The sequence below is a fragment of the Cystoisospora suis genome, assembly GCF_002600585.1.
Source record: "Cystoisospora suis strain Wien I chromosome Unknown contig_2437, whole genome shotgun sequence".
Classification (NCBI taxonomy): Eukaryota; Apicomplexa; class Conoidasida; order Eucoccidiorida; family Sarcocystidae; genus Cystoisospora; species Cystoisospora suis.
The window spans coordinates 891-24973 of record NW_027155236.1 but is presented as its reverse complement, the minus strand read 5'-3'; the positions used below and the strand labels follow the sequence as shown (position 1 = coordinate 24973).

General features: G+C 50.0%; 3 protein-coding genes across 3 annotated transcripts; 2 read left to right on the top strand and 1 right to left on the bottom strand.

Moving 5' to 3' along the window:
- Window positions 1-41: 41 nt before the first annotated feature.
- On the bottom strand, window positions 42-10431 carry CSUI_005088 (uncharacterized protein; the record flags this gene model as incomplete). The annotated part of the gene is made up of 2 exons (XM_068065267.1): window positions 938-10431; window positions 42-362 (listed from the first exon to the last, which is right to left on the bottom strand). Exons 1-2 carry the CDS (start codon window positions 9770-9772, stop codon window positions 42-44), a joined length of 9156 nt encoding a protein of 3051 aa, XP_067922759.1. The 5' UTR covers window positions 9773-10431.
- A 4028-nt stretch (window positions 10432-14459) lies between these two features.
- Window positions 14460-18795, top strand: CSUI_005087 (kelch motif domain-containing). Its single transcript, XM_068065266.1, has 2 exons — window positions 14460-16158; window positions 16981-18795. Exons 1-2 carry the CDS (start codon window positions 15641-15643, stop codon window positions 17891-17893), a joined length of 1431 nt encoding a protein of 476 aa, XP_067922758.1. The 5' UTR covers window positions 14460-15640; the 3' UTR covers window positions 17894-18795.
- Window positions 18796-21375: 2580 nt separating this feature from the next.
- Window positions 21376-23413, top strand: CSUI_005086 (kelch repeat protein; the record flags this gene model as incomplete). The annotated part of the gene is made up of 2 exons (XM_068065265.1): window positions 21376-22041; window positions 22871-23413. 2 exons carry the CDS (start codon window positions 21376-21378, stop codon window positions 23411-23413), a joined length of 1209 nt encoding a protein of 402 aa, XP_067922757.1.
- Between the last annotated feature and the right edge of the window lie 670 nt (window positions 23414-24083).

Sequence of the window (24083 nt, the reverse complement as noted above, 5' to 3'; positions counted from 1 at the left end):
GTTATCCGGTATATCAGTTTTCTTTTGTATGTGGAATGATCTTACTCAATGAGAAGAAGAAACTGCTTGATTTTTCTCAGCAGAGGGATATCTAACAGAGAGCATCGAGGTGCTTCTCCTTCGTCGATGGCTAGAGTCGATTCAACTGGTCCGGGGAATGGAACAAGACCACTACTATCATCAAGATTCGCAAGTGAACACCCCCCTGAGCTTCCGCATGCATTATTTTCTCCTCCTCCTTGATAGGATAGGAGGTTCTCGGCCAAGACTCTCTCGCTCTTGAAACAAGAGATCGATGGAAGTTCCTCCTGCTGGAGTTGTATTGGAGGTAGGTGCTTCTGCTGGCACCGAAGGAAATTGACCTGGAGATTCCAAGGGTTCACACCAAGAAAGACTAGGACAACAAGAACGTGCGATGGCGTGAGGCGGAAGTGAAGATACACTCGCCTTCAACCACATGGGTGAGGTGCTCATATAGCCAAATCAAACATCCATCTATTCAAAGATAGATAGATAGATNNAACCCCAAATAGATTAAAGATAGATAGATTAAAGATAGATAGATAGATACGAGTATGTAAGAAGTCAAAGGAGTCTAGAGATGTGTACATGTAGGCATATGTGTGTATGTAGGCAGGTCCGCATGTATGTATATGCAGTGTATGTACGTGTGGATGCATGCATATGTATGTATAGATGTGTATGTACATCCCCGCAGGTCCAGTGAACAGAGGTCGCCTTCCATAGATCTACATATAGATATTGATGTACACAGGTCTGCGGAAAGTCGAAGACAAGAGTGTATGCATGGTTCTGTGCACAACTACTTGTCCTCCCCGTCATGCTCTTCCCTCACGACTGAGACTTCTCCATCCAATTCTAAACCTAAAGCTCCCGAAAGAAAGCCGATGCGGTCTCTCTCCCTGCATGTACCTACCTGCTCTGTGCGTTTCAATATAAGGCGATCACAGCATGTCAGGACCCTCTTCATGAGTCCCTTTCCTGTCATGTCACTGTCTTCTCTTTCTTCTTCATATCCATTCATTCCCTCCGACGACTTCCTTTTCTCTGTACTTCTCTCGTGAAGGAGAGATGCGATAGGTCGCGTCCGTGTCTTGTTGCTTTCTCTCCTGTCTATCGAAGCTTGGATTCCCTCTTCTTGAAATGGAAGTCCCCTCTGCTGAGACGTTCGTCCCATACGCCGAGGAGGAGAAGAACAGAAAGAAGAAGAAGAAGAAGAAGGGAGAGAATAACACTTATTCCTGATAACATATGCCGTCTGCATGAGTAGTTGGAGATAAGCGTCCAACTGTAACTTCAGGTGTTGTATCTGAGGGGGAGAGAATCCATTCATAAGAGGCTTTCTTTGAGCATCCGGGAATTCACAATTTTCTCTTGTTCTCCTGTCTCCATCCATTTTGCGGTTTTCTCTTCTCTTCTTTGCTTCACAAGAGAAATCCGTCTGTGGCAAGAAGAATGCACCTGTACTATGCGTCTCTCCAAATCTTCTTCTTTCTTCTCTACTTCTCTCAGTTTCGAGCTCCTTTTCCTTTCCTCCATCTGAATAGTTCAAGTGACGCCCTATTGCCTCCTGAAGCTGAGGAACTAGATGTGATACATGATGGAGAGGAAAAGGAAGAGGAGGCGGATGAGAAGTTAAAGAAGACGCAGAAGAGATAAAGAGGCCTGCTAAACCCCCTTTCTGCTTCGTCAAGTTGCCCTCATGGAAAGAGAAAGAAGAAGATGAAGCGGGTGAAAAGAAATGTCTATATCCTATACGATGACTTCGATTCCTACTACTACTACTACCGTTACCACCTCTGCCTCCCCGTTGTCGGGGCATCCGTCCACAGATGGCTTTCTTTTTCTTCTTCTGTACGTCAAGAGAAGGAGAAGAAGAAGAACAGAGAGTTGGTCTTCTTCTCTCCTGTGTGGCGATTGTGGTCACCCGAGGATCTCCTCCTTGATCTTGGGAATCGCCTCTGGCTGTGGGGACCTCCTGTGTCATGCGACTTCGATAAGATGAAGCGGAGAGAAGAAGAGAAGAAGAAGAAGAAGAAGAAGGCGATGAACAAGAGGAGAGAAGTGCAGAGAGATTTTTGTGAGCTTCTCTCTCCACTTGGTCTAACGTTGAAGTATCTTCTTTCCTCTCATCTAACGACCTTATTCCTTCTGTCCTGTCAGGAGAAGAGGAAGAAGAGAGTTTCTGTTTCTTGCTTGATCTTCGTATGTTGGTAGATGAAGGAAGAAAAGATTCTTCAGGACCTCTTTCTTCTTTTCCTTCTTCACTAGAGCTTCTATCCCTACCGCCATCGCATGACGGAGAACGGGAGGCTCGGCCTGAAGATTTACTTCTCTTCCGTGTGAAGGAGAAAGGAGAAGGACTCCCGACCGAACACTTAGAGAGATTCCCACCAACTGTCGGCAAAGGAAAAGAAGAAGAAGATGATGAGGGTGAAGAAGTCTGCTGCTTATTCATGTCTGTCTTGTCATCTGTATCCATTCGAGAAGGAGGGATCATAACTGTTGAAGATATGCTGGCGCTGCTTCTTCCGGGATCTTGACTGGGCTTTCCTTGTTCTTTCATTCTTCGTAGATCTCTGGCTCTTTTCCGGGTGTCTGTACACTCCAGTGCAAACTCTGTTGAAGGGTGCTCCTCCTCTGATTCCGGAGGTGATGAATCTTGACTATCCTGGTCCTTTTCACGGAGGAGGCCAGGGGGACTTGAACTCTCTGCTCCTTCGCGCTCTTTACATGCATATCGACGTCTAGGGAATTTGAAACGTAAAGGAGTTAACGGATCGACTTCTTCTACATATTCATCGTCCTCATCTTCTTCCTCTCTATCTTCTTCTTCTTCATCTTCGCCTTCATCGTCCTCGTCTGTAGGGTCAGAAAGAGAGTAGTCACTGTCGTCTTCTCCATCCATATCAGATAGGTCTCCAGCTAGTAAGCGCTGCATGAGTAACAAGCCAAACCCAGAAGTAGCAGAGCCCGAAGAAGAAGAAGAAGAGCTTCCAGGAGGGTGTGAAGGAAAGTCAAGACGACTGAGGTGAGGTAGACACGGAGGAGAAGGAGAAGACGATGAAGAAGGAGATGGCGTGGAAAGGTGAAGGGGAGAGGGAGACGAAGAGGATAGCGAAGGAGAAGTGTACGTTGTTGGAGATATGTGAGTTTTGGCTATCCATAGATGTTCATGTTTTCCTTGTTCTCGGTCTTCACCGTCTTCTTCTTCTCCTCCTCTTCTTCCCTCTTCTCCATCTGTCTTTTTCAACTTCTCTTCTCTCAGTGGAAGATGGTCTCTCTGTCTCTTCCGTTCTCTCTCTCCTAAAGATGTCTCCTGGGGAGTTTTCTCCGTGGAAAGGAGACCTCCTCTCTTCATCTCTGTCAGGAGTGACGAGGCATTTCCTTCGAGACATGAAGAAGATGCATAGCTCGGGGGTTCTACTTCTATAGGATTAGACTCCCTCGGTAGAAGAATACGAGATACTCCGCAGCCCTCATATCGTCTTCTCAAAGATTCTCCCGGTTGACTGAGGGATTTCTCTTCTTGTTTTCTTCTTGCTCCTCTTCTTCTTTTCTTCTTCTTCTTCATCCTCCTCCTTCCTGGAGATGAATCTTTCTGAGATGCTTTGAACTGCGGACTTGGATTTCTTGAAAGCTTCGTCATTTGATCTCCTTCTTTCTCCATGTAAGCTTCTTCTTGTTGCTGTTCATCGTCTGATCCTTCCTCGTCTTCCTCTTCCTCTCTGCTAGAAGATGTCAATACAAACTCTTCATCGTCACTTTCATCTTTCCATTGATTCAAAAGATCTCCTATCGTTGTCGTTCTTGTCTTCTCATCATCTTCTTGGCTCGTTCTCTTCTCCTCCCTACCAAGGAAGATCTCCTCATCGGTCTCTGCTATCTTATCGTCTTTCTTATTCTCTTCTTCTTGAGAGACTAAAGCCGCTTCAGCAGAATTCTTTTCCTCCTTTCCCTGGTGCTCTCGTCGATTACACAAAGAAGATCCTCCTTCAACTCTCTTGATGCCAAGACGTGGGGGCTCTCTTGAACCAGAAGGAGAAGGACCTTGTCTCTTCATGTCTTCCCTCTCTCTCTCAGTTTCTTCTTTTCCCTTAGCTACCGTATCCACCTCCTCTCTTCTTCTTTCTGCCGAAAAAGACCTTTTCTTCTCGTCGCTTTCTCTTTCTTCTTCTTCTACGGAAATGTGTAACTCTTCTTTTTCATCTTGTCCTTGAGGTATGGCTTCATTAGTATGACGTGACGGGCAGCCCACCCCCCTGTCTTCTCCTCCTCCGCCTAAACGATGACTGAATTCTGAGGCTTTAGGAGAAGAATATGGTCGCTCCCGTCTCTCTTCTTCTTCTATCTCAGACTTATCAACATGCATTTCCTTGTTTCTTGAGGAAGTCCGCATGAAGCTAAGATGACCGTCACTACCATCTTCTCCTTCAACCCGTCCCTTTGTTGTGGATGGATTCTCTTTCTCTCCTCTCATTTCTTTTCTTTTCATCGATGAGCTATCCTCTATAGAAAGAAGAGAGCGGCAGCCTTCATGCGGAGAATCACTACTATCCCCCGCAAAAGACTGGTCGCAGGGAAGGAATGAAAGAGAGGTAGACATACTCGTCTTTCCTATCTTTTCAAGTAAAGAGGAAATCTCTTCTTCTTCTTTTTCGTTTTCTTCTTCACAACGCGAGAATGAGAAAGAGGGGGCAAGAGATAGTCTGTCACGACGAAGATGAGGAAGCTGCTGGTCTACTCGATTGCAAAAAGATGACGAGAAGAATGACAAGCTATCAGAAGGCTCTACCGTTGCTCTGCCGGGTTCTCTTGGAAAAGAATCTTTCCTTTCATGTGCAGCTAGTATCTCTCTTTCTAAGAGTGGATCTCTTTCTTCACCTATATCCTTCTCTTTAACCAGACTAAGACCGGTACTGCTTGTCTGCTGGTGTGGATGTGAGGGTGCCTTCACGTCATCACACAATGGATCTTCATAGTGCTCCTTTCCACCTTTCTTCTCCTTTGCATCTCCTGCTGTCGCTTGGTGGTTTTCTTTCTCATCCTCTTTGATCTCATACCTCCCTTCATGTAAGAATGAGGAGTTCTTCTCTTCTATCCTCCTCTGCAAGATCGCTTCAGCATCACGAACTTCAGAGACTCGCTGCAAGAAGAGGCTATCCGCTTGTCGTGTGGTGGAAGACGAAAAATCTGATGAGAGTGAAAAGAAGGATTTCTCTTCTTGATGTGACTGAGTATAAGACGAGAGAGGAGATTTAGGATTGTGTTTATGTCGATCTTTTCTTTCCTTTTCATTCTGATTGATCTGACTAAACGAAGAAGGATCGAGAGAAGAGCTGTCTCCTTCTTCTTCTTGTTTCTGTTGTTCTTCTCCTCTGTGTTGATTCTGAGTGAAGTTCACCCCACACTTTACCTCTTCATTCTCTGTCACGCTGCCTTGCATCCACCCCGTAGAATGTGTAGGAGAAGTTCTTCTCATAAACACTTTCGTGCTTCCCTCTTCTTGTTCCTTTCTTCCATTATCGAATCTTCCTTCTATCTGTGAAGGAATCTCTGCAGAAGGTTCAGAAGAACCTTGTTGTGCTTCTTCTCCCTGTCGGTCTTCTCTTTCATGAAATCTAAGAGACGACGAAGAAGAAACTTGCCAGCAACCTAGACTGCTCCCCTCCTGGCATGGAACAGATGGTAGAAGAGATGGTGCTCCTCTCCTAGGGCCGAGCTCATATGACGTGTCGCCACTCGATGAAGCAATGAAAGGATGAAAAGAAAAAGAAGAAGATGAAGAGGAAAAAGAAGAAGAAGAAGATGTCGAAGGCAATGAGCGGAGAGGAAGGGAGACGGATGATGATGATGATGAGGACGAGACTGTCTCTGTTCTTTGGAGAGATGGTGGCGCGTTAGCATCTTGAGATAAGAAAGGAATCTCATGAAGTGAAGTGGCTTCTTGTAAGAGACTAGAGACACTCTCAGGAGGAAGAGAACTTGAGGGACAAGGAGGAGGAAGAGGAGAACAAGGAAGAGCAAGCGTCTCTTGTTCTTCTCTTGAAGAAATCTCCTTTGGTGTCATATTGAGACAATATGAAGCATGATGTCTCTGTGATCCTTCTACCCCGGAATACAATGGCCCGACTTGGTTTGCTTGGGGAAGAAGAAAACTCGGCGAATCTTTCTCTATTTCCTTCTGAGTAGAGGTGAGACAGTCCTGACCGGGAGAAGAAGAAAGAAGGGTCTTCATGTTCATTTCTGCAAGAGGTAGGGCTGGACGAGAAAGAGAAGGGTGGGGTTCGATACCTTCTTTTGCTGTGAAGTGTTTCTCATCTGAAGCCCCCACACCGTTTCCATATTTGTGAGGTTCACTCGTCGCAGTAGTTGAAGCAGGGGTACTAGAGAAGGAGGAAAAAGAAGAATGAGAGATTCTATATGTATCTTGCTCTTTATCCTCCTTCTCTATCTGTAGACCGCGGCTGTCATCTTTTAAGACTGTTTGCCTTGAAGAAGATTCGCTGGCCAAACGGAAAGGCCTGTCTGGTGGTCCCTTTGTTACTCCTGTCTCTTCAGCATCTCTATGCTTTTTCTCCCCCCCTTGCTGGCATGATGCAACCCCACTCATCTTCGTCTCACGTCCACCTATTCCTCTCCTTCTATAGTGGTGGGTATCATTACAGATAGAAGATGGAGAAGATAAAGAAATCTCATCATGAGGCTGGGACATATGTGAAGAAGAAGAAGAACACAAAGGCGTGTTTCTCTCCAGAGAAGAACGGTGAGCTTCATGTGTACGAGAGATAAGAGGAGACGGCGTCGGCGTGTGATCGAAGTTAGATTCAAAACAGCTATCTTGTTCTGAGATGTCTAAAGGACGAAGTTCTGAATTAGTTTGAGCTGAGGAGAAGGAAGAAGATCTAGGCAAGGGACTCGAACCCTTGCCTTCCACATCGTTTTCTTTAGAAGGACAGATGAAGTCCTCTCTTGTCTGAATTGCACTGAAGCTCCCTGCGAAGTTCTGATCCGTTGAGATCCTCTCCCCTTCTCTAAGACTATACAGACCCTGCTGCTGCTGATGCTGGTGAGGTTTCTGGGAGAGTAATGAAGAAGGACGTTGTTCTCCTGAAGAGCAGGACTTTTCATTCAGAAAGGAATTTGCATGAAGACCTACAAGTGGACTAGGTGGAGACACAGAAGAAGAAACAGGCGACGGTACAAGAGAGGATGCTGAAGATGGTAAAGAGGGAGAAACGGAGCTGTCGCTACACTGTGAAGTCCCGCCATTGTCGTAGTTCATAGCAGCAGAAGGAACGATCGATGACGCTTGCCTTGTATTCTCCGAATGAGTTGGGCCTTGGGACATAGGCCTCGTGGTGATATCGACGTGACTCTGTGTGCAGGACAACAGGTTTCCTTTTCTACCGCAAGATAATGAAGAAGATGAAGAGGAGAAAGGGGCAAGTGGTGTCGGAGGCCATGAAGAGGAGGAGGAGGAGGAAGAAGGGTAAGAGGACGGTCCAAAAGAGACAGGAGAAGCAGTGAATCTTTCAGTCGTAAGTAGAGTAGGATGATGAAGAGGAGGATCATGTTCCAGTCTGTCACTTATGTGGGGTAAAGGTGGTCCAGGGCTTAGAGAAAGTGAAGGAGAGCTTTTTTCATGTGTTCTACGGTGTACATACGGTGAAGATAAGAAAGAAGCAAAGGAGGAAGTCGAGCTTTCGTTTTTCCTTTCTTCTTCTCCTCCTTGATGGTGTATCACCTTGCTTGATTGTTCCGCTCCCACAGAGCCACCCCCTGACAGAGAAGGGACAGCATCATCTCTACACCTTTCTGAAGAAACGAGGAAGCTCTCTTCCTTAGGAAAAGTCTTTCGAAGAGAGAAGACATCCTCTCTCTGAACTCCTTCATAGACTTTCTCTCCACAAGAAGACAACGGCGATGAGATGACAACTGCCTCTTCTCCCCCTGTTCTACATCTCTGGTGTATATCCACCTCTGGATTCCTGACTGCCGAGCACCCTCGGTTCACCCCAGGGTCTCTAAGATGATCCTGACGCGTCTCTTGTCCGTCTTGGGACATTTCTCCAGACTTATCCTTCTCCCTAATCCATATATAAGGAAGCGTCCGTACACCTGTTTGGTGAGGCGTTTCATTATTTTTAGAAGAGCCATGTCCTGTGCTTGTCTGAGGGGTGCTTTCTTCTACCCTTGAGAGAAATGGAAAAGTCCTCGTCGTCGATTCTCCGAGAAGAGTTTCTCCAGACTGTCCGTTGCCCCGAGGAGAAGAATAAAGGACTAGAGAAGCGTCAGGCGAGTCGGGCTGAGAGGATGGTACCGGGGGAGGAGAAGTAGGAAGAGAGAAAGAAGAAGGACAAGAAGAGGAAGAAGGCAGTGGGGAAGGAGAGAAATAGGTATGAGGATGTGTTCGTCCTTCAAGGTGATGTGATAGTGAAGATAAGAATAATGAAGGAGGAGCTACTGTAGAGGAAGGAGGAGAGTCATGGCTAGGGTAGTAAGTCGTTCCTACTGAATGAAGAAGAACAGGAGGAGCACTGTCTTGTTGGGGAACAGTCTCATGAAAACCGTTATATGGGTGAGAGGTAGTACCTTCTGTCTGGGAAACGAGTGGATGACAGGAGGGACTTCCATGACATGTATGGTGAGATGGAGAGATTTGTGATAAAGAAGAAGGAGAAAGAGAAGTACGATAGTTATGAAGCCTCTGTTGATACATCGTACCTTCACCGGTGACAGGCGGAAGCGTTCCAAGAACGGCTTCCCCCTGTGTGTCCTTTGAGGGGTTAGAGTATGGTGTAGAGAGATAGGGCGGAAGAGTGGTAGAAGAAGAGTAGGCCTCCGCCTCTCTCCCGCCCTCTTCGCTCCTCCATGGCTTTGTATTAATCTTTGACGGAGGGAGATGAGAAGTGAATGCTTGCAAAGGGAGAGGATGAAGATGACTTGAGAAGGAATGAGAAAAAGAAGACGACTGGGTGAGAGAGGCATTGCTGGTTTCATGAGGGGGGATGAATGACGGGGGCGTAGGGGAGGGTGTATGCAAGACAGAAGGTGTTAGATGATCATGATGATGGTGGCTCACTGACGAGGAAGGTATCGATTGATCTCCCTTCGTCGCTTCTATCGACGAAGGGAGATCAATCGAGTTGCTCTCGGGATTTCCGCTGAGACTCTTACTTGGAGTAAAACTCTCCTTGCTGACCGTAGAACGTACCGGATGGTCACCAGAAGATAGAGGGCGATCGCATGCGTCTTGTGAAGAATAGTGAGAGGGAGGTGAAGCATGTAGACAGCTATTTTGCGTTGGTATGAAAGGATTATCATGCTTCGTTGAATATAGAGTTGGATGGAGAGCTGTGGATAAGAACTTACTCCCGTGATGATGAGAGGAAGTAGAGTGGACTAAGGGGGGGATCACACCTAGAGCAAGAGAGTCAGGAGGAGGAGGAGAAGAAGAAGAACATCCCAATGGCAACGATGGGACAGATGAAAAGGAGTCAGAATTGAGAGAAGGGAGAGAACACCCAGGTAGGGGCGGAGGAGAAGAGGAAGAAGGTAGGTCTTCTGGATAAGAAAACGCATGGGCCATAGAAGGACTGAAGGTAACAGACAGAGAAGAAACCGTGGAGATTCCCTTGTCTGGATAAGCTCTTCCTCCTCCTCCTCTTGGTTCTGACTCATCTCGGGACCGAGAATGGAGAAGAGAACAAGGAGGAGAAGGAGAAAAAAGGTCCTGTAATGCATTCATTTTCACGGCGAAGGAATGCAAAAACGAGAGGACGGAGAGACACTCCGTGCACAGTCGTATCCACCGTGTAGAGGAGGATAGGTCTTGGCATGTTAGTCTTCATCTTCTCACCCGAACAAAACAGAAGACATCACTGTGAGTGTGTGTGACTTTCCGTGGAGAAAAAAAGACGCGCGCTGTATACAGAGGAAGAGTGAGGAGATCACTCGAGTACGGATAGAAGAGCGACTAGACTCGGATCGGAGTGAAGGCGGGAGAAAGTGTAGAGCCCGATACTATGTTCTCCGCTACTTCAGGGAACCATTGCACTGGGCGAGCCCTGCAGTAACAAGAGAAGAAAAAGAGGCGACCGAAACAACACTCTAGAGAGATTTCTGGGTACCTCGACACATCCCAATGTACAGAGAGAGAGAGAGACGGAAGTCGACATCGGGCGTGAAGACCAGGCGTCCGCGCCCGTATCGAGAATTGCGAGTGCGAGACTACAGAGTCAAGCCAACGAGAGAGACAGACGTTCCAGAGACGAACTGATATCCGTCGCCTTCTTGTGTACTCGACGCTACATTGGAGTTGTTACTCGTACGCTCCGAGGCAGCCTCATGGGGGTGTTACGACCTCGAGTGAAGCGGCTCCAGGAAAACTGGGAGTCATTACTTCACTCTTTTCGCATGTCATCAGCACACCTAGGGAAACTAAAAGGTCCAATACAAAGGATCTGGACCTTCAAGAACACCAGAAGAAAGCCTGTCACTGCCGGCCGCTGTTGGGCTCTCCCTTCTGCGTAGTGGAGGGTTAGACAAAGGTCTGATGTATAAAAGCTGAGAAGACCGCTACTTGACAACAAGAAACTCGTTGAATCTTCTACCGAGGCGAGAAAGTTCAGCACCTGCTAGTCTTGTGGACCGGGAGAAAGAAGAGAGGGGGTCGAATGCCGTACTTGCCCCGAGTGTTTTCGCACAGGACACAGCATGAGCAGCTGAGCCGCCGGGAACCAAGCTGTCACCATCAACTGATAGAATATTCTATGAAGGAAGAAAACCTCACTTGTCATGCAAAGAGCCTCACCCAAGAAGCACACTACCTGTTCGCACACCGGGAGGACTCCTAGGGTCAAATTGCGCTGTCAACACTGGGAAAGCTGTCGCGACAGAACAGCCCCTGAAAAACTAGATGAGGTTGGTGGGAGGGTGTGGCGGCAACAGCACACCTTTTCCTGTCCCCCGGGGCTGCTGCATCAGACGTGTCGTCTTGCAGTAAAACCACGTACGCTGGTATGCCTTTCCGATCAACAGTCCGCCCCCCCCCGAGTCTCTCCTCCGAACTTAAGGGACTCTGGATCTCGGCATATCTTACAAGTCCCAAGGCACGGAAATACAACGGACAAAGGGCTAGATATCTCTCTGGACGATGTTGGCCTTCCAGCGTCGGCTCATCAGCAACAGGGGACCGGGAGGCGGTCAGCGATGGCTGACTCATACGCATGTGACACACTCAGGAGCCCTAGATGGGCTTGCCCTTGGAGGTGGCGCTCTCACCACTACACAGAAAAGTAGCCAAAAGTGGTGAGGGCCACGAGCGGGCAAGGTACACTGTCTGTGGCTAACGAAGCAAGAGCTGTGAGGCTCCGACAACGCGTTCGCACCCTCCATGTTTCCCGCGGAGACAAGCGTCTCAGGCTCACCCAAGCCTTTCCCTGGAACGATTGGCTCGCGGCCGCAGTGTGACCCAGCCGCTTCGGTTGGCACGAAGAGCGGCTGTTAATAACGATGAATGGTAGGACTACCACTGCACTGTGCAGCGCACAGAAATCCCAAGCGTCAAGCACGGCTGCCAGGCATCATCGCCTCAAGAAGCTACTTACCCGGAGAGGCCTGGAAAAGACTTCACCTGCTTGCCAAGAAGCACGTGGGGCGTTACGTGCCGGCGTAGTAGCACTGGTTAGACCACTGGGCAAGTTGGCCAGCTGCTAGGATGTGCCATGGAGGCTGCCGAAATTCCGCTCTGTGAAATTTCTCTGGTTGCCTCCCTGAGACAGCCGCCTCCAACCGGCTTCTTTCCGCTGTCCTTGTTCGAACGCGTGCGGGTTGCAGCGGTTGTTGGACCGAGTGTCAGGCAGTAGGCCGCAGACTCTTATGCATCTCTTAACCTTACCGCCGGCTTCTGTTCTTCGACCTGACGCCACTGACTCCCAAGACAGGACACTGCACCCGGCAGCCTTCGTAAGTTCTCTTTGTGCTTTTGCTGGTTCAAGAGAATGACGAATCTGAAGCAGTCGGTAGGTGCACTCGACCAGGAAGAGAGACCGCTGAGACATTGTTTAGTCCGCTCCCGGACTAACCAGCACAAGGAGGACAGACCTGCGTGTCGAAAGCGTGCTACTCTGACCAGCTAGTCTTATGTGGCCCGGTTGGCTTATTCTGCGATTGTAGGACTCCGCTTTGTTAATCAGTGTTCGGAAGAGGAGAGATGACAGGCATCGTCAGAAGCGGGGGCGGAAAAGGAACAAGGCTCTGGAGTTGAGCTTCACAGTCGCAAGCAGCAGCTTGAGAGAGAAGCTAAGACGGGTGACTATCGCACATTGTCGTAGCAGGAGAAACGGAAGCCGCACGGTGCCAATGGAATACAGTCCCTAACAGAGCCGACAAAAAGGGCTAAAGACTGTGGTTAGCCCTTTTGTCGGCTGAGTCACGGAATGAAGGAAAATGGTTCCAAACTGGTGTCCAGGAAGCCTGCAAGATCGAAGCTACTGCCGTTGGAAAAACTGCCCAACAGAAGTAGTTGATGACTCCGTCTCCCGGAGTAGAGCTCCCGGTCAGAACTTGAAGAGAGGGCGAGCGGTTGGTCCTCCCAGACGAGGAAACCAACGCGCCGGTCAACTGTGACTGAGGTGGCAAGGAACGGGCAATGCCCGATCGTGCAGGTTCGACGAACAAAGAAACCCCTCTAAGTAGCTGACAAGAGGAATACACCAAGCGAGACCCGAGTACAAGCGAGCAGTTCAAAGTAACTTCCTGAGTTCGTTCACTGCGGAAAGAAATATGGCGGCGGTCCCAACTAGCATGACGGGCTTTTCCGCCGGCGGGGCGTGTGTACGTGTCTGGGTGCGTGACGGAGGCGAGAATGCTCCTGGGATTCCCAAATCAGTGGAGAAGTGACGACGAGACAGGGAACCAGAGGAATGAGGAATGGAAGCTACATACATTGAACGCACTCCATAGGACACGCCAAGTGCGTCCGAAAGATTGGTCCACAGTGAGGTGGTCCAGTCGGGCCGACAGATGCCAGTTTCTCTAGTTGGAACGAGGCAGAGACTCTCCAGGCGTCCCAGAGGGCCTGGCGGACGTGCCGCACGTTTGAACCTGCAGAACAGCACGAACAGACCACCCGACCACTGCTGGCCGGGTGGTGATTCAGCAGGCGAGTTGGAAACCACGAAATGCTGCTTGCAGCTTCCACAACAGCCGACACTGAGGAGCCGCTGAGGGAGCGCCGATGAGTTCCCGTCCATGGTTCACACCGACAAGAATCCGGCGCCAGGCCTGTTTCAGTGTGAGTTGGTCACGTTAGTTGACGCCGCGATCGCCTCGTTTCCTCCTCTATTCCTCTTGCTAGTCTAGTCTGGACAGCCAACTATAAAGCGTGGCTCGTGCGCCCAGACTACGGACTGTAATGCTATCTGCAGTTCTGTCAACTGGATATAGCTTTGAGGCGTACATGCCAATTCGGGGGGACTGCCAGCCGCCTCGAAAACTCTAAGGCCACTATCTTGTTCTACCTGGCGTACGTGAGACCGGCACTTCGCCCAGTGCAACTAAGATGTAGGCGGCTTTGCAAGTCGGGATCCCTCCGCGGACACAGCCTGGTACATGCCTTAATTCTTTGCCTTGGGACCCCTGGTGCAACTGTAGGCAGAGTGTTGTATGCCGAGTGCACCGCGGATCTCCAGTGCGCTGTTGGCATACCGAGGGCTCCGCATGTGAAAACACCCGAGCACGACCGGAGTGTTTTTTCAAAGCTGAGACGCACGAGTGACGTGCGGCTAACGCGTCGCCTATTTCTGTCCGCTCGCGATGTCGACTCACAGGTGGTGACCTGCGTCTGAGGCGAGTCACCCCTGCCTTCCTGCACGGTCGACTGAGCGAGCGCTTCTTGAGCGTGCCGAGAAAAACTCCCACCACGTTTGAGTAGAAGAAGAGCACTTTGCGAGCTTCATTCAACCGTGGGATGAGCTCTGTGAAAAACTCCCTGAGCCAGCTACAGGACCTGCTTGCGTCCCGTTGGCCTCCCGTCCGGTCTAGCGCCACTTACAACCGCAGCAAGCATACCTACGTACCTGGTTCACCGCAAGACTCCACCATGGGTCGGAGCTTCGAGGGTCTCCTGGAAGTCACGGCAGGCGGATTCGTCGCCGTTCGATTCACGAGTGTAGATGAAGCAGTTCGTGGTGCAAGCCCTTATTTGAATCTCCTCCTAGAGACTGTGCCGTTGCCTTGCCCGCTGGCCTCTCACTGCTGGGAAAACAACTCCGTTGTGCCGTGGCCCTGGCCGAGCGGAGTATAAGCCGGGGGTCACGCAGCGCCTTTTCCCAACAAGGTAAACTGAATCATCAGCCGGTGGTGACTCCGGGGCCGGCGGAGATCGACTGGCGGAATGTCTGGCAGCAACGGTTCGGGTTAACCGCCGGTTGGAATTAGCGGAGAGACTCCCCGCGTCTCGCCGATCCAGCAGGGGCAGGAGAAACCAGCTGATTGTTATTGCCGGCAGCTGTCAAAGTTCTCAATGACCGGCAACTTGCTAGTAGGAAGGTGACGACGGCAATTGCTCTCCGTGGGAATGTACGTTTTATGGGAGTTTTGTGCCCCTCTTTTCCCGTTTGTCGTCCCTGTTGATTAGGAGGTGTCATTTAAACACATCAGTGAACTTTGCTGATTCCCGTGATCCTCGTATTCTATGTTCAACGACAGAAGGGTTTAGGCATGCAACCTGCCGTGATGGGAAAAGCCGAGAGCATATCTCCTTTTTTTTTGTTGTTCTGACCAGAGTTTGGGTCTCCCGCTTTTCAACTGAATCTAAGTCTTTTTATTATTTTTTGTTTGTGGATGACGCGGCTGGCTTCCCGTGTCTCTCGGGTGTGTAGGCGTCCGGGTATTGTTGTGACTTTTGCTGGGCGGTAATCTGTTTCCGATGTGCTGCCCTTGGTTTCAACGGCGTCGTTCAATTCTTTTTCTAGGGACCCCTCTTGTGACTCAACTCATCGACTGTCACTGCTGTACATTCGACGCCGTAGTACCTGGTTTGGGATCTATGATCCCGGTGTCCGTCGTTCTGGTGGTCGTGGCCCTTTCGTCATTCTGGTCACTGTCCTTTTCAACAAACTCTCGCCCGCATTCTTTCACCAAGACGAAATTTTAGCCGCCAGGCCGTTTCCTTGATCTGAAAGACCTTTGCACTGGCGACAAGAAAAGGAGAAAAGCGCGTTAGCCGTGACGTCTTTTCTCTCGTGGTTTCGGCCAGGAGACCTGTGGGTAGCTCTTCTTGCGAAGTCTGAGTCTGCAGGACTGATTATACACAGTCGTCGTATGGTTCTCCATATTCGTTGACAGCACGTCGTATGAGTGCGACGTCGTACTGACCGTGCTCTTCCCAGCCTCAGCAGGTATATATAGAGAGTCGTCCCTTCTGGGTGGTAGACCCCTCTCTCTAAGCGCATTTTCTTCGTACTTTTCTTTTGTTCGCCGCGTTCCCTCGTGACGTAGGTCTGTGGCCAGTCTGCTTCCATAGAAAAATTGTATCCCAAGTCTGATACACCAGGCAGTCTTTCTGTCTTGGTTCCTTGAGAGTTCATCCTCATTCAGAATTACCGTCATAATGGAGGCAATCCGCGTGGGTACGGATACGACGACAAGGTCTTCGTTTGGTAGTCGTGTTTTTATTTTGCTTTCACTTACGTTCGTTCTCATCCTCTCTTCGTTTGGTCGTCATAATGAAGCAGCAAACATCGCATTCGCCAATGCCCAGGGAGAGAGCGAAGAGGGAGGAGGAAGGGGAGAGGGATCAGGGTTTAGCTTGTCTTCTCTCTTAAGTCTGGCGCCTTCTCCAGATACATTAAAACAGGTGTTCACCGATGCAGCTAAACAGGCGTCTGAGTTTTTGAGAAACCCTCCGAAAGATCTAGAACTAGGCCCCATACAAGAGGGGCTCGAGCGTCTGACTACAATGCTTGGTATCAAGGCGGATCTGAGACGAAGTATCTTCTTACAAAGACGCAAGTTGGAAACCGTCTACATGCCTGTCTTTGTTTTCGCCCAACAACGCTCTACCGACAATAATGCGGATGCTGATAACATCGCGTTAAGTGTGATCCTCAAAGACAAACATATGGTCAAGTATGTCACCTGGAAAGAAAGAGAGAATAAGGCGTCGCCTAGGGACAGCAGATGATGCAAGGAACGACGAGAGACAGAAAGTGTTTGCTTCATCTTCACTGCGGCGGTACACGTGTCAGTATGTACGGATAGTAGGTGTGATCGAAGGGAATGGTTTTGTTGGCTAGCGCTGGAGTCGTAGAGAGAAATGGCATTTCTTATCGTGTAGATGATGTTCTGTCCGGGGTTGCAAGGAGGATGATGAAGGTCTCATCATTTATCAATCAAAGATTGCGCTTTTACAGTATCCATATGCCTATTAGGTCTTTGCTTCACTGACCTTTCCTATGAATGACACCTACCACCCTCCCCCCCCCCGTTTCTGTGTCGTTTCGCAAGGTTCTTTACTAGCTGCTCGTCTCTGATTTGCTCAACCGGCTACGACCCCTTTGGTGATTTCTCCTTGAGGATGACACCGCTCTATTGTCAAGGATTGATTGGCGAGCTATGCCGTTGCGCGTCTGGTTTCGAGTGTGTGTACGTGTATGCTCTGTGGAGACACTGAAGTGTTCTTCAAGTTCGAGAGAAGCTTTCTTCCTTTCTTTTGCTTCAATTTCTTGTCGGGTACGCACGTATAGTGGCGGGTGCATGTCTCTGGGATACGTGAACGGTGGTGGTAGCTTGGATCGTAGTGGGAGCTGCTATAGATATAACGGGTTATCTTTCTACTCACGTGTCTTTCCGCCCCTGTTTACGTATGTCTACGTCTATATATGTCGCTGCTGGTATTGCTCTCGATATGATGGTATTCTTGTTTTTTCCTGTCGTGATGCCTTTGCTCAGGTTTCAACAGAAGTACGCGGATATCGAGCCGTGTCGAACGATGTCGGCTGCCCCGAAGCTTCTTGAGGTTCATCTACGTCAAGTGGAAGATCTCCAGAAGCACTTTGTTTCAGATGAGCCTGTTGTATTATCTCTGGTAGCACGGTTAGATGCAGTTGTTGCGGAGTTCATGGAGACGTTACAAGGGATGTACTCGGCCATCGCTCGTTACGTCAACTCGAAGGAGAGATTTCCCAAGAATAAGCGTGCTTTATTTTTCTTTGCCAAGTATAGTTTACCGAAGATACTGAAGATCCTACTCCTCATCAATAGTATGGAAGCATCTCTATTAAGAAAAGCCGAGTATTTAACGCATGCGGATGAAGTCAAAAATCTCAAGAGATTACTACGCGAAATCACGACACAGACCTGGGAAGCTACGGAAGCCCTAGAAGATTTCTCAGCAGGATGTTTAATAGGATGTTCTTCAAACTTTCAAGTCGATTATGCTGCAAGCCTGAGAGACTACGAAGAAGGGGAAAAGGTAGAAATCGCCTTCAGAAGATTCCTCGGAAGTCCCCTTCTGGAAGGCATCGACTTACCGTCCGCACAGGGGGCTGTGAATGGAGGTAAAGACGCCAAAGCGGATAGTGGCAGTAGCGCGAAGGCTTTGGATGCTTCACAGTTTCTACAGGTGATGAAGTCGCAAAGTGATGAGGAAGCCGAAAAAATTTCGAAAGAAGCCAAACGATATGGCCCAAGTCCTGACCTTGCAGCCCCCGCTGGAGCTGTCAAGATTGCTACAGATGCAGGCGCCTTAGGAGGAGGGATCAATCTTCAAGAAGACGGGGGAGACGAAAGTAGTCAAAATGACGAGGAGAAAGAACCCAAATCTGAGCGGCAGGCTGCACGTGATCTTCTCGACTCTTATTAAGTAGTGCGTTTGGACGATAAAGGGAGGAACGACTAGGAGGACGAGGAAAGACACTGACACATCATACGTGAGACATCTTCTTATCTTAGATCTCTGATACGCGGATTGCTCATTCGTCTGGGGTGAAGAGTGTACAATGCTGCGTAGAACGGAGAAGAATGTTTTCCTCGCGCTGGCGGGAGAAAATCATATCAGTAATCCAGTTGTAAATGAAAACCAGCGGACATGAACCGGGGGGGAGTGAAAAAAAGCGAAGAAGTTTCGATCAGTCGTCAGGTACTGACACTATAAACCAACAATGGCTTTTGTTCCAAAGAAGAGAACAGAGCCTACCGTGCATAGCTGAACAACAGACAGAAGAAACAAGTTCATCTCATGCAGAACTTTTCAGTCGGGGGGAAAGGTGAAATGACGAGACAGACAGGGCGTCATCATCATCATCATCATCGAGACATTGTTGTTGTTGTGGGGGGGGGGTTGGGAATGGGACAAGAGCTACCTCTGAGCTCGTCTCTTGGCTATACATTGGCTTGCTCATTCATCCATGTGGTACGTGCGCGGGAGTAGTCTGTACTACCCGCATCTTACGTAAGAAGCCTAACAGCTCTATTGTAAGGCGAGGGACAGACTCGTTTCTCCGAACCTGGGAGGGTCGTCTCGGATCTGTTGTGTTCCCCCCCCCCGGCTGGGGCGTCTTTCTTTTTGTGCTTTTCAACAATCCTGTTTAAGAATGTATGTCTGTTGTACGCGGACATACAGTGGGATTTTTTTCTTCGTGCTACAGACAACATAGAAGAAATAAAAGAAAAGAACACCGAGGCTTTTTTGCGTTGCGACACCCAGTGTGTGAAGTTGAGCATTCATCGTGGGGGTTTCCGTGGAACTGACGGATCTTCACCACCGGAGCACGACATTGCAGCAACAAAGGTGTAAGGGAGGTCCATCCCGGTGAGCGACGCGGGAAGATCGTACGCGTAGCAGAGTGCCCCTCTACTCCGTGCTTCGTGACGCAACACCGATGAGACTCGGACTCTCGTCTCGCCTTTCGTTCAAGGTTTTCTCTTCAGATGTGACGGGAAAGGTGGAGCTGTCGTCGTTGACAGAAGAAAACTGTTCACTAACACATTGAGAATGTCAGGAATACTCTAAATCAATTTGCACGCCTGCAGATTGCTCCCTTGCGTAGCTGGGACCGGGACAACCCGACACAGGAACTTAGTGGCAATGGACATTCGTGGTATGCAATTGGTCAGGTGAAGGTACCAGAACTTGACTGGAAACTCCGCGCAGCAAAGACAGAGACGTAGCAGGACTGAAGACAGTTGAGTTCGCGCTGCTCGCCCCGGGCCTCGTGAATTATTAGTAGGTCTTGACGACCGACGGATGAGAAACCACCTGCCTTTCAAATATCAGAAGACGCAGGAATCCTACGGAGAGCACTTAGCTGCCAATACCGCTGTCGCTTCAGGTGCATCTAATCGTGAAAAAGTCACCGACTTCCTGCCGGAAAGCGAGCAGGACGTTGGATGTGATTCTGCGATTAACTGTCGACGCCGTTCGGGAACCCAATGAACACCGAGCCGTGCTCTGTACGGCTACGGCGAGTCGTGCGGCGCAGCGGCACCGTTCTCGTGCCGGTTTGGACACAAGCTAATCCGGGCTCATCTCCATCAGCGGACTCCTAGAAAAATCCTCACTCTACGGGGCGAAACAGGGCCCGACCTCACTGAACCCTGACACAAAGAGAGGGGTAATACTATCCGAGACAGGACCATTTATATGCGCCTACTGGACCGCTCATGGTTCGGGACGCAGCTCTGATCTCTCCTTACAGGGACTATGTGAACTCTGTGCTAGCTCGATGTGTTAACGGAAGCTGTATCCTGACGATCCAAAGAGAATTTGACCTGTTTCTGATAGCGTTCTGGGTTTCTTTTTTTCTGGACCAATGGGTGCAGTGAGTCCGCCGGCATGATCAGCACGGATGCCCGAGTGGTTAAGGGGGCGGACTTAAGATCCCCTGGTCGTATGACCGCGTGGGTTCGAACCCCACTCCGTGCAGTCTTCTCGTACCCCATCTTCAATCGCGACTAGATTTGATTTTGGCGGGCTCAACGAAGGATCTGTCTCTCCTGTAGAGACGCTTGTTTTGCTGCTACGGGACCCATGCAAAGAGAGGTTTCCCGTTTGATGCAGCCGTAGACGACGGGCGAGACCACTGATCAGCCAGGCTCTTCTCGCTCTCGAGACCAGCTCTCGAAACGAACACTTTTAGATTCAAGCGTGCGTTGTGCTGTAGCCCATTGATGGTGGATGCTTTCTCTGAGAGCACCAGACGGCTGTTCGCTTGATAACTGATCCACTCCACTGATCGTGGGTGAGATCCTTTCTTCCCGCCATCGTGAGCGCGACGGCACAGGTGCACTAGTTGAATTACAAGGATGTATCATTGAGAGAGGATGTCAAGCAGATGAGCTCTTCGGAAGCTCTCAAGCTCACAGTCCGTATGAGAAAACCGAGGCTAGTGGAGTTGCCACGAGAAGTCCCCGGTCTTCGCTTTACCCTGCACACGCCCGGTAGTCGTCCCACTATGGTTGGTCCTCCCTGGGGCGTATGCCGAACCGGGTAATCGTCTGGAATCCCACTGGTTCTGTTCGATTTTCGAAAGAGACATGGCATGTCTATAGTATCAACCAATCAAGGGAACGCTTCCTCCCCATCTCACTGCTCCGTCGTCCGCCGGCCGGAAAAAGCGGTTCTTCCCGGGACCGGGACTCGGCCCGGCAGGAGCTATGTAAAATCAGGATAACAGATTTTCATCGTGGAAAACAGCTAGAGAAAAGGTAGCAAAGGAAGCCACCGTTTACGCGTTTCAAATGCCATAGCAGGCTTCCCCCTTGCATGCGATGAAGCGCTGCCTGAGTGGCGCTTCGTCAGACTGAAAGAACCCCAAAAAAACACGTTTCTTTGCAAGAGTGGAGGGCTGTTTATTTCCACAGCTCCCTAAGCAGTAGCCAGGGTTTCACTTGGGGGTCTATTCCTTTTGTCCCTGCAAGTGTCCGGTCCGCGCAAACCAATCATCTACTCAAGCCTGAGGAGTTTTCTCTCATTTCCTGGAGGTGTGTATCCTTTCCTTCAAGGTGTGGTCTGCTCACTTGGGACACACAGAACCGCGTAGCCTCGCCTTCTACTGAAGGAACAAGCGAGACACTGGTCAGTTGACCCCGTGAGCTATTATTAGTGGATAAACTGGATTTAGAATGCCCGCGCGTAGCATCCCCACTTAGTCCTTGAGTTTCGCAAGTCCCAAGACGTATCCGTTTTAGTTTAAGGAGGCCGGAGTACGGATGCAGGTGTGATAGTATGACTTTTGCAGGTACATTGTAGCTATCCTTCATGGACCAAGGCCTTCCACCTTCCATGGTCGCAAATGACACTCACCGAGTGTCACATGCAAGTTCTGCTACCCAGAGTTAGAGGAAATGCTGACAGCACTAGATCCTGCTTTCTCTGATGGCGCCGTCTCCGCGTCCCCTTTACCGGCGAGCGCACCGCGATGGCGTTGGGCCAGACCCCTGATTGAGGGAACGCTACCATCACCCCGCGGGGGTCACACTGCTACTCTGGTGGACGATCGCTTGTTTATTTTCGGAGGTCACAAATATGGTGGCGCAAAGGAGGGATTCGTCTATCACAATGATCTTCATGTTTTGCACTTGAAGAGAAACCAGTGGCTAGATTTACCTCGTCACAAGGGCACAGCTCCAAAGCCCCGATATGGCCATTCCGCAGTTCTCGTAGGGAAAAAGATCGTCGTCTTTGGGGGTAAGGGTGAGAAAGGCAAATACTTCGCCGATCTCCACGCTCTGGAAACAGACACTCTCGCGTGGTATCAAGGGCCTCAATCGCAGCCCAATGCTCCATCTCCTCGGTTCGGACATTCATGCAACCTCGACGGTACTGCTGTATACATCTTTGGGGGAGTACAGGAAAAAGATCTAAAGAATGACCTCCACTGTATCAATCTTGAGGATATGTCATGGAGCCAGCCTCTCACCAATGGGACCCCTCCCTGTCCCCGCTTCGGCCACGCAGCGATCATAGTCGGCCAGCAGCTGATCGTGTGTGGAGGAATGCATCGCGTCCAGGTGAGTTTGTACGCACACCCTTCCATGCGAACGGCCCCAATTCCTGAAGGCCAATAGTGTTACACTATGAGCACGCACACGACACTTGACGTCTTCATTACGCACCCATTCTGCGTCGCCTTGGGGTTCTATTCCACGAAGAGAGATAAGGAATACGAGGTACGGGAGTGACCATGTTAAGCACCCGGCTGGATGGGAGCTGGCGGAGTAGCCGCCCCTCACCACACACAGTTGGCCTCTCTAGAGAGGAAAGCGACAGCTATGAAAGAACAGGGGTCTCCTGCAGTTTGCATCCCCCTTACAAAGCGCTTAAGCATTGCTGCAGCACTGGCAGTAAAGTCGGTGGACGAGACCCGATACTTAAAAGACACGCAGAACCACGGAGCTTCCTTTACATCCAGACTGTCATCGACTCTCACGGAAGGGCCTTCGAAAACGGGTGACTGTGCCTGTAAGCCACGCCGCCGGGTACCCGCCCCAGGAAATTCTTGCACCAGGGAGCAGTTTGTCGTGGTAACAGAAGAGTTCTACTCAAGCACTAACCTTAATCGAATGTAGCGTATCATGACCGCGGGTGTGATTCGAAACCTTTCAACAGCAAGTGAATGGATGTTTTGCTACCCGGGCTACGACAGGAAACGCTTCTGCTCGGTATTCCTATTCTTCGTCCTCCTCGACGCTTGAATCTCACATCGCCACGCGAAGCTTTCTCGAGAAAAGAAGATGAAACTGCGGAATGCGTGCAAGAGGGATCCGGCAATGCAAAAGCCGTAACCCTAGCTTTCCACCGTTTTTATATATTTGTTTCACACGATCTGCCTGGATGCAGCTTGAACCAACTCCGAGAGAGGAACTGCTGGAAAAAATTGAGCTGAAGGATTGGTATTTGATGGACATCTGTGCTCTCGATCTGACATCGCTCACATGGTACCGAGTTCGGACCCACGGCTGTCCTCCGCCCCCGCGGTTCGGTCATTCTCTGGCTGCCGTCAACGAGGACCTAGTCGTTTTTGGAGGCTGGGCAGGTGCAAAGAATAACGTGAACACAGTGACGAAGGATACATCCAGATCGAAAGAACAGCTTCAACTCCAGGACGAGGTCCAAACCCTTCCGCCAACGTTATTGTCGCGCTTTGATACGACGACAATGACATGGATGGAATGCACTTCAGTGGGGAACGCTCCCAAAACACGTTACGGCCATAGTTGCACGCAGGTGGGGTCAAAGCTAATTCTTTTCGGAGGGTGGGACGCCTCAATATCTCTCAACGATGTTGTGGTGCTATGTGATCTCAAAGACGAGCTCTACAGCGGCAGCCCACCTGTGGTCGGTCCTGATGCCGTGTCTGGTGTGAATGAATCTGCGCCATGAAAAAGACGGGAGGTTCCCGATGCAGGCTGTACTCAAGCGGGGGTGAAAAGGAGACTCCATTCTTTCCGGCTCTCCGTTCGAGGACCCAAGTTTCCACTGCGCCCCAAGTCACCGACAAGAGGCTAGTGTCGAGCTTCCAGCTGGTTTCTGGTTTCTGCTGAAGGACGAAATGTTCACTCAAGAACCGACCAAGAGTAGCCGGAAAATACACGAAACCGCGCACATAGGAGTCTTTGCAACCCCCAGGGGCTGTCTCCCTGAATCAACAGTACGGGGTTTGAGAGGAACAGTTTCGACTCTAGCAGTGCGCCCTCCGGAAAAGGGAGGCGGCGACGTAACTGTTGGTCCCCCAATGAACTCGGCGTCTGAGATCAGCCATAAAAGCCTTCGCTGAGGCAACAGCACTGAGACCTAGTCATACAAAGAAGAGGAATCTTGTGTGAAAACGGCACCGTCTCATCGCACTGTCTGTACCATCCGATGGGGGAGCCGAGGGATGTGCGTTGCGTGGGTGAAGCAGCCTGGCGTGCAGCATAACTTCCAGCTTAGCACTTTCCCGGACCGGATTGATGAGTGACCGTGTCAAAGGAGACGGAACCCCTCTGAAGAAGGGTTCGTTACCAGAAACTGACAGGGCACTCAAGTAAAGACGACGGCGGCAGGATTCGAA

Coding starts and splice junctions, on each gene's coding strand:
- CSUI_005087 (XM_068065266.1), top strand. CDS start 15,641: ATGGAGGCAATCCGCGTGGGTACGGATACGACGACAAGGTCTTCGTTT. Junction 16,159..16,980: donor AAAGACAAACATATGGTCAA/GTATGTCACCTG, acceptor GCCTTTGCTCAG/GTTTCAACAGAAGTACGCGG.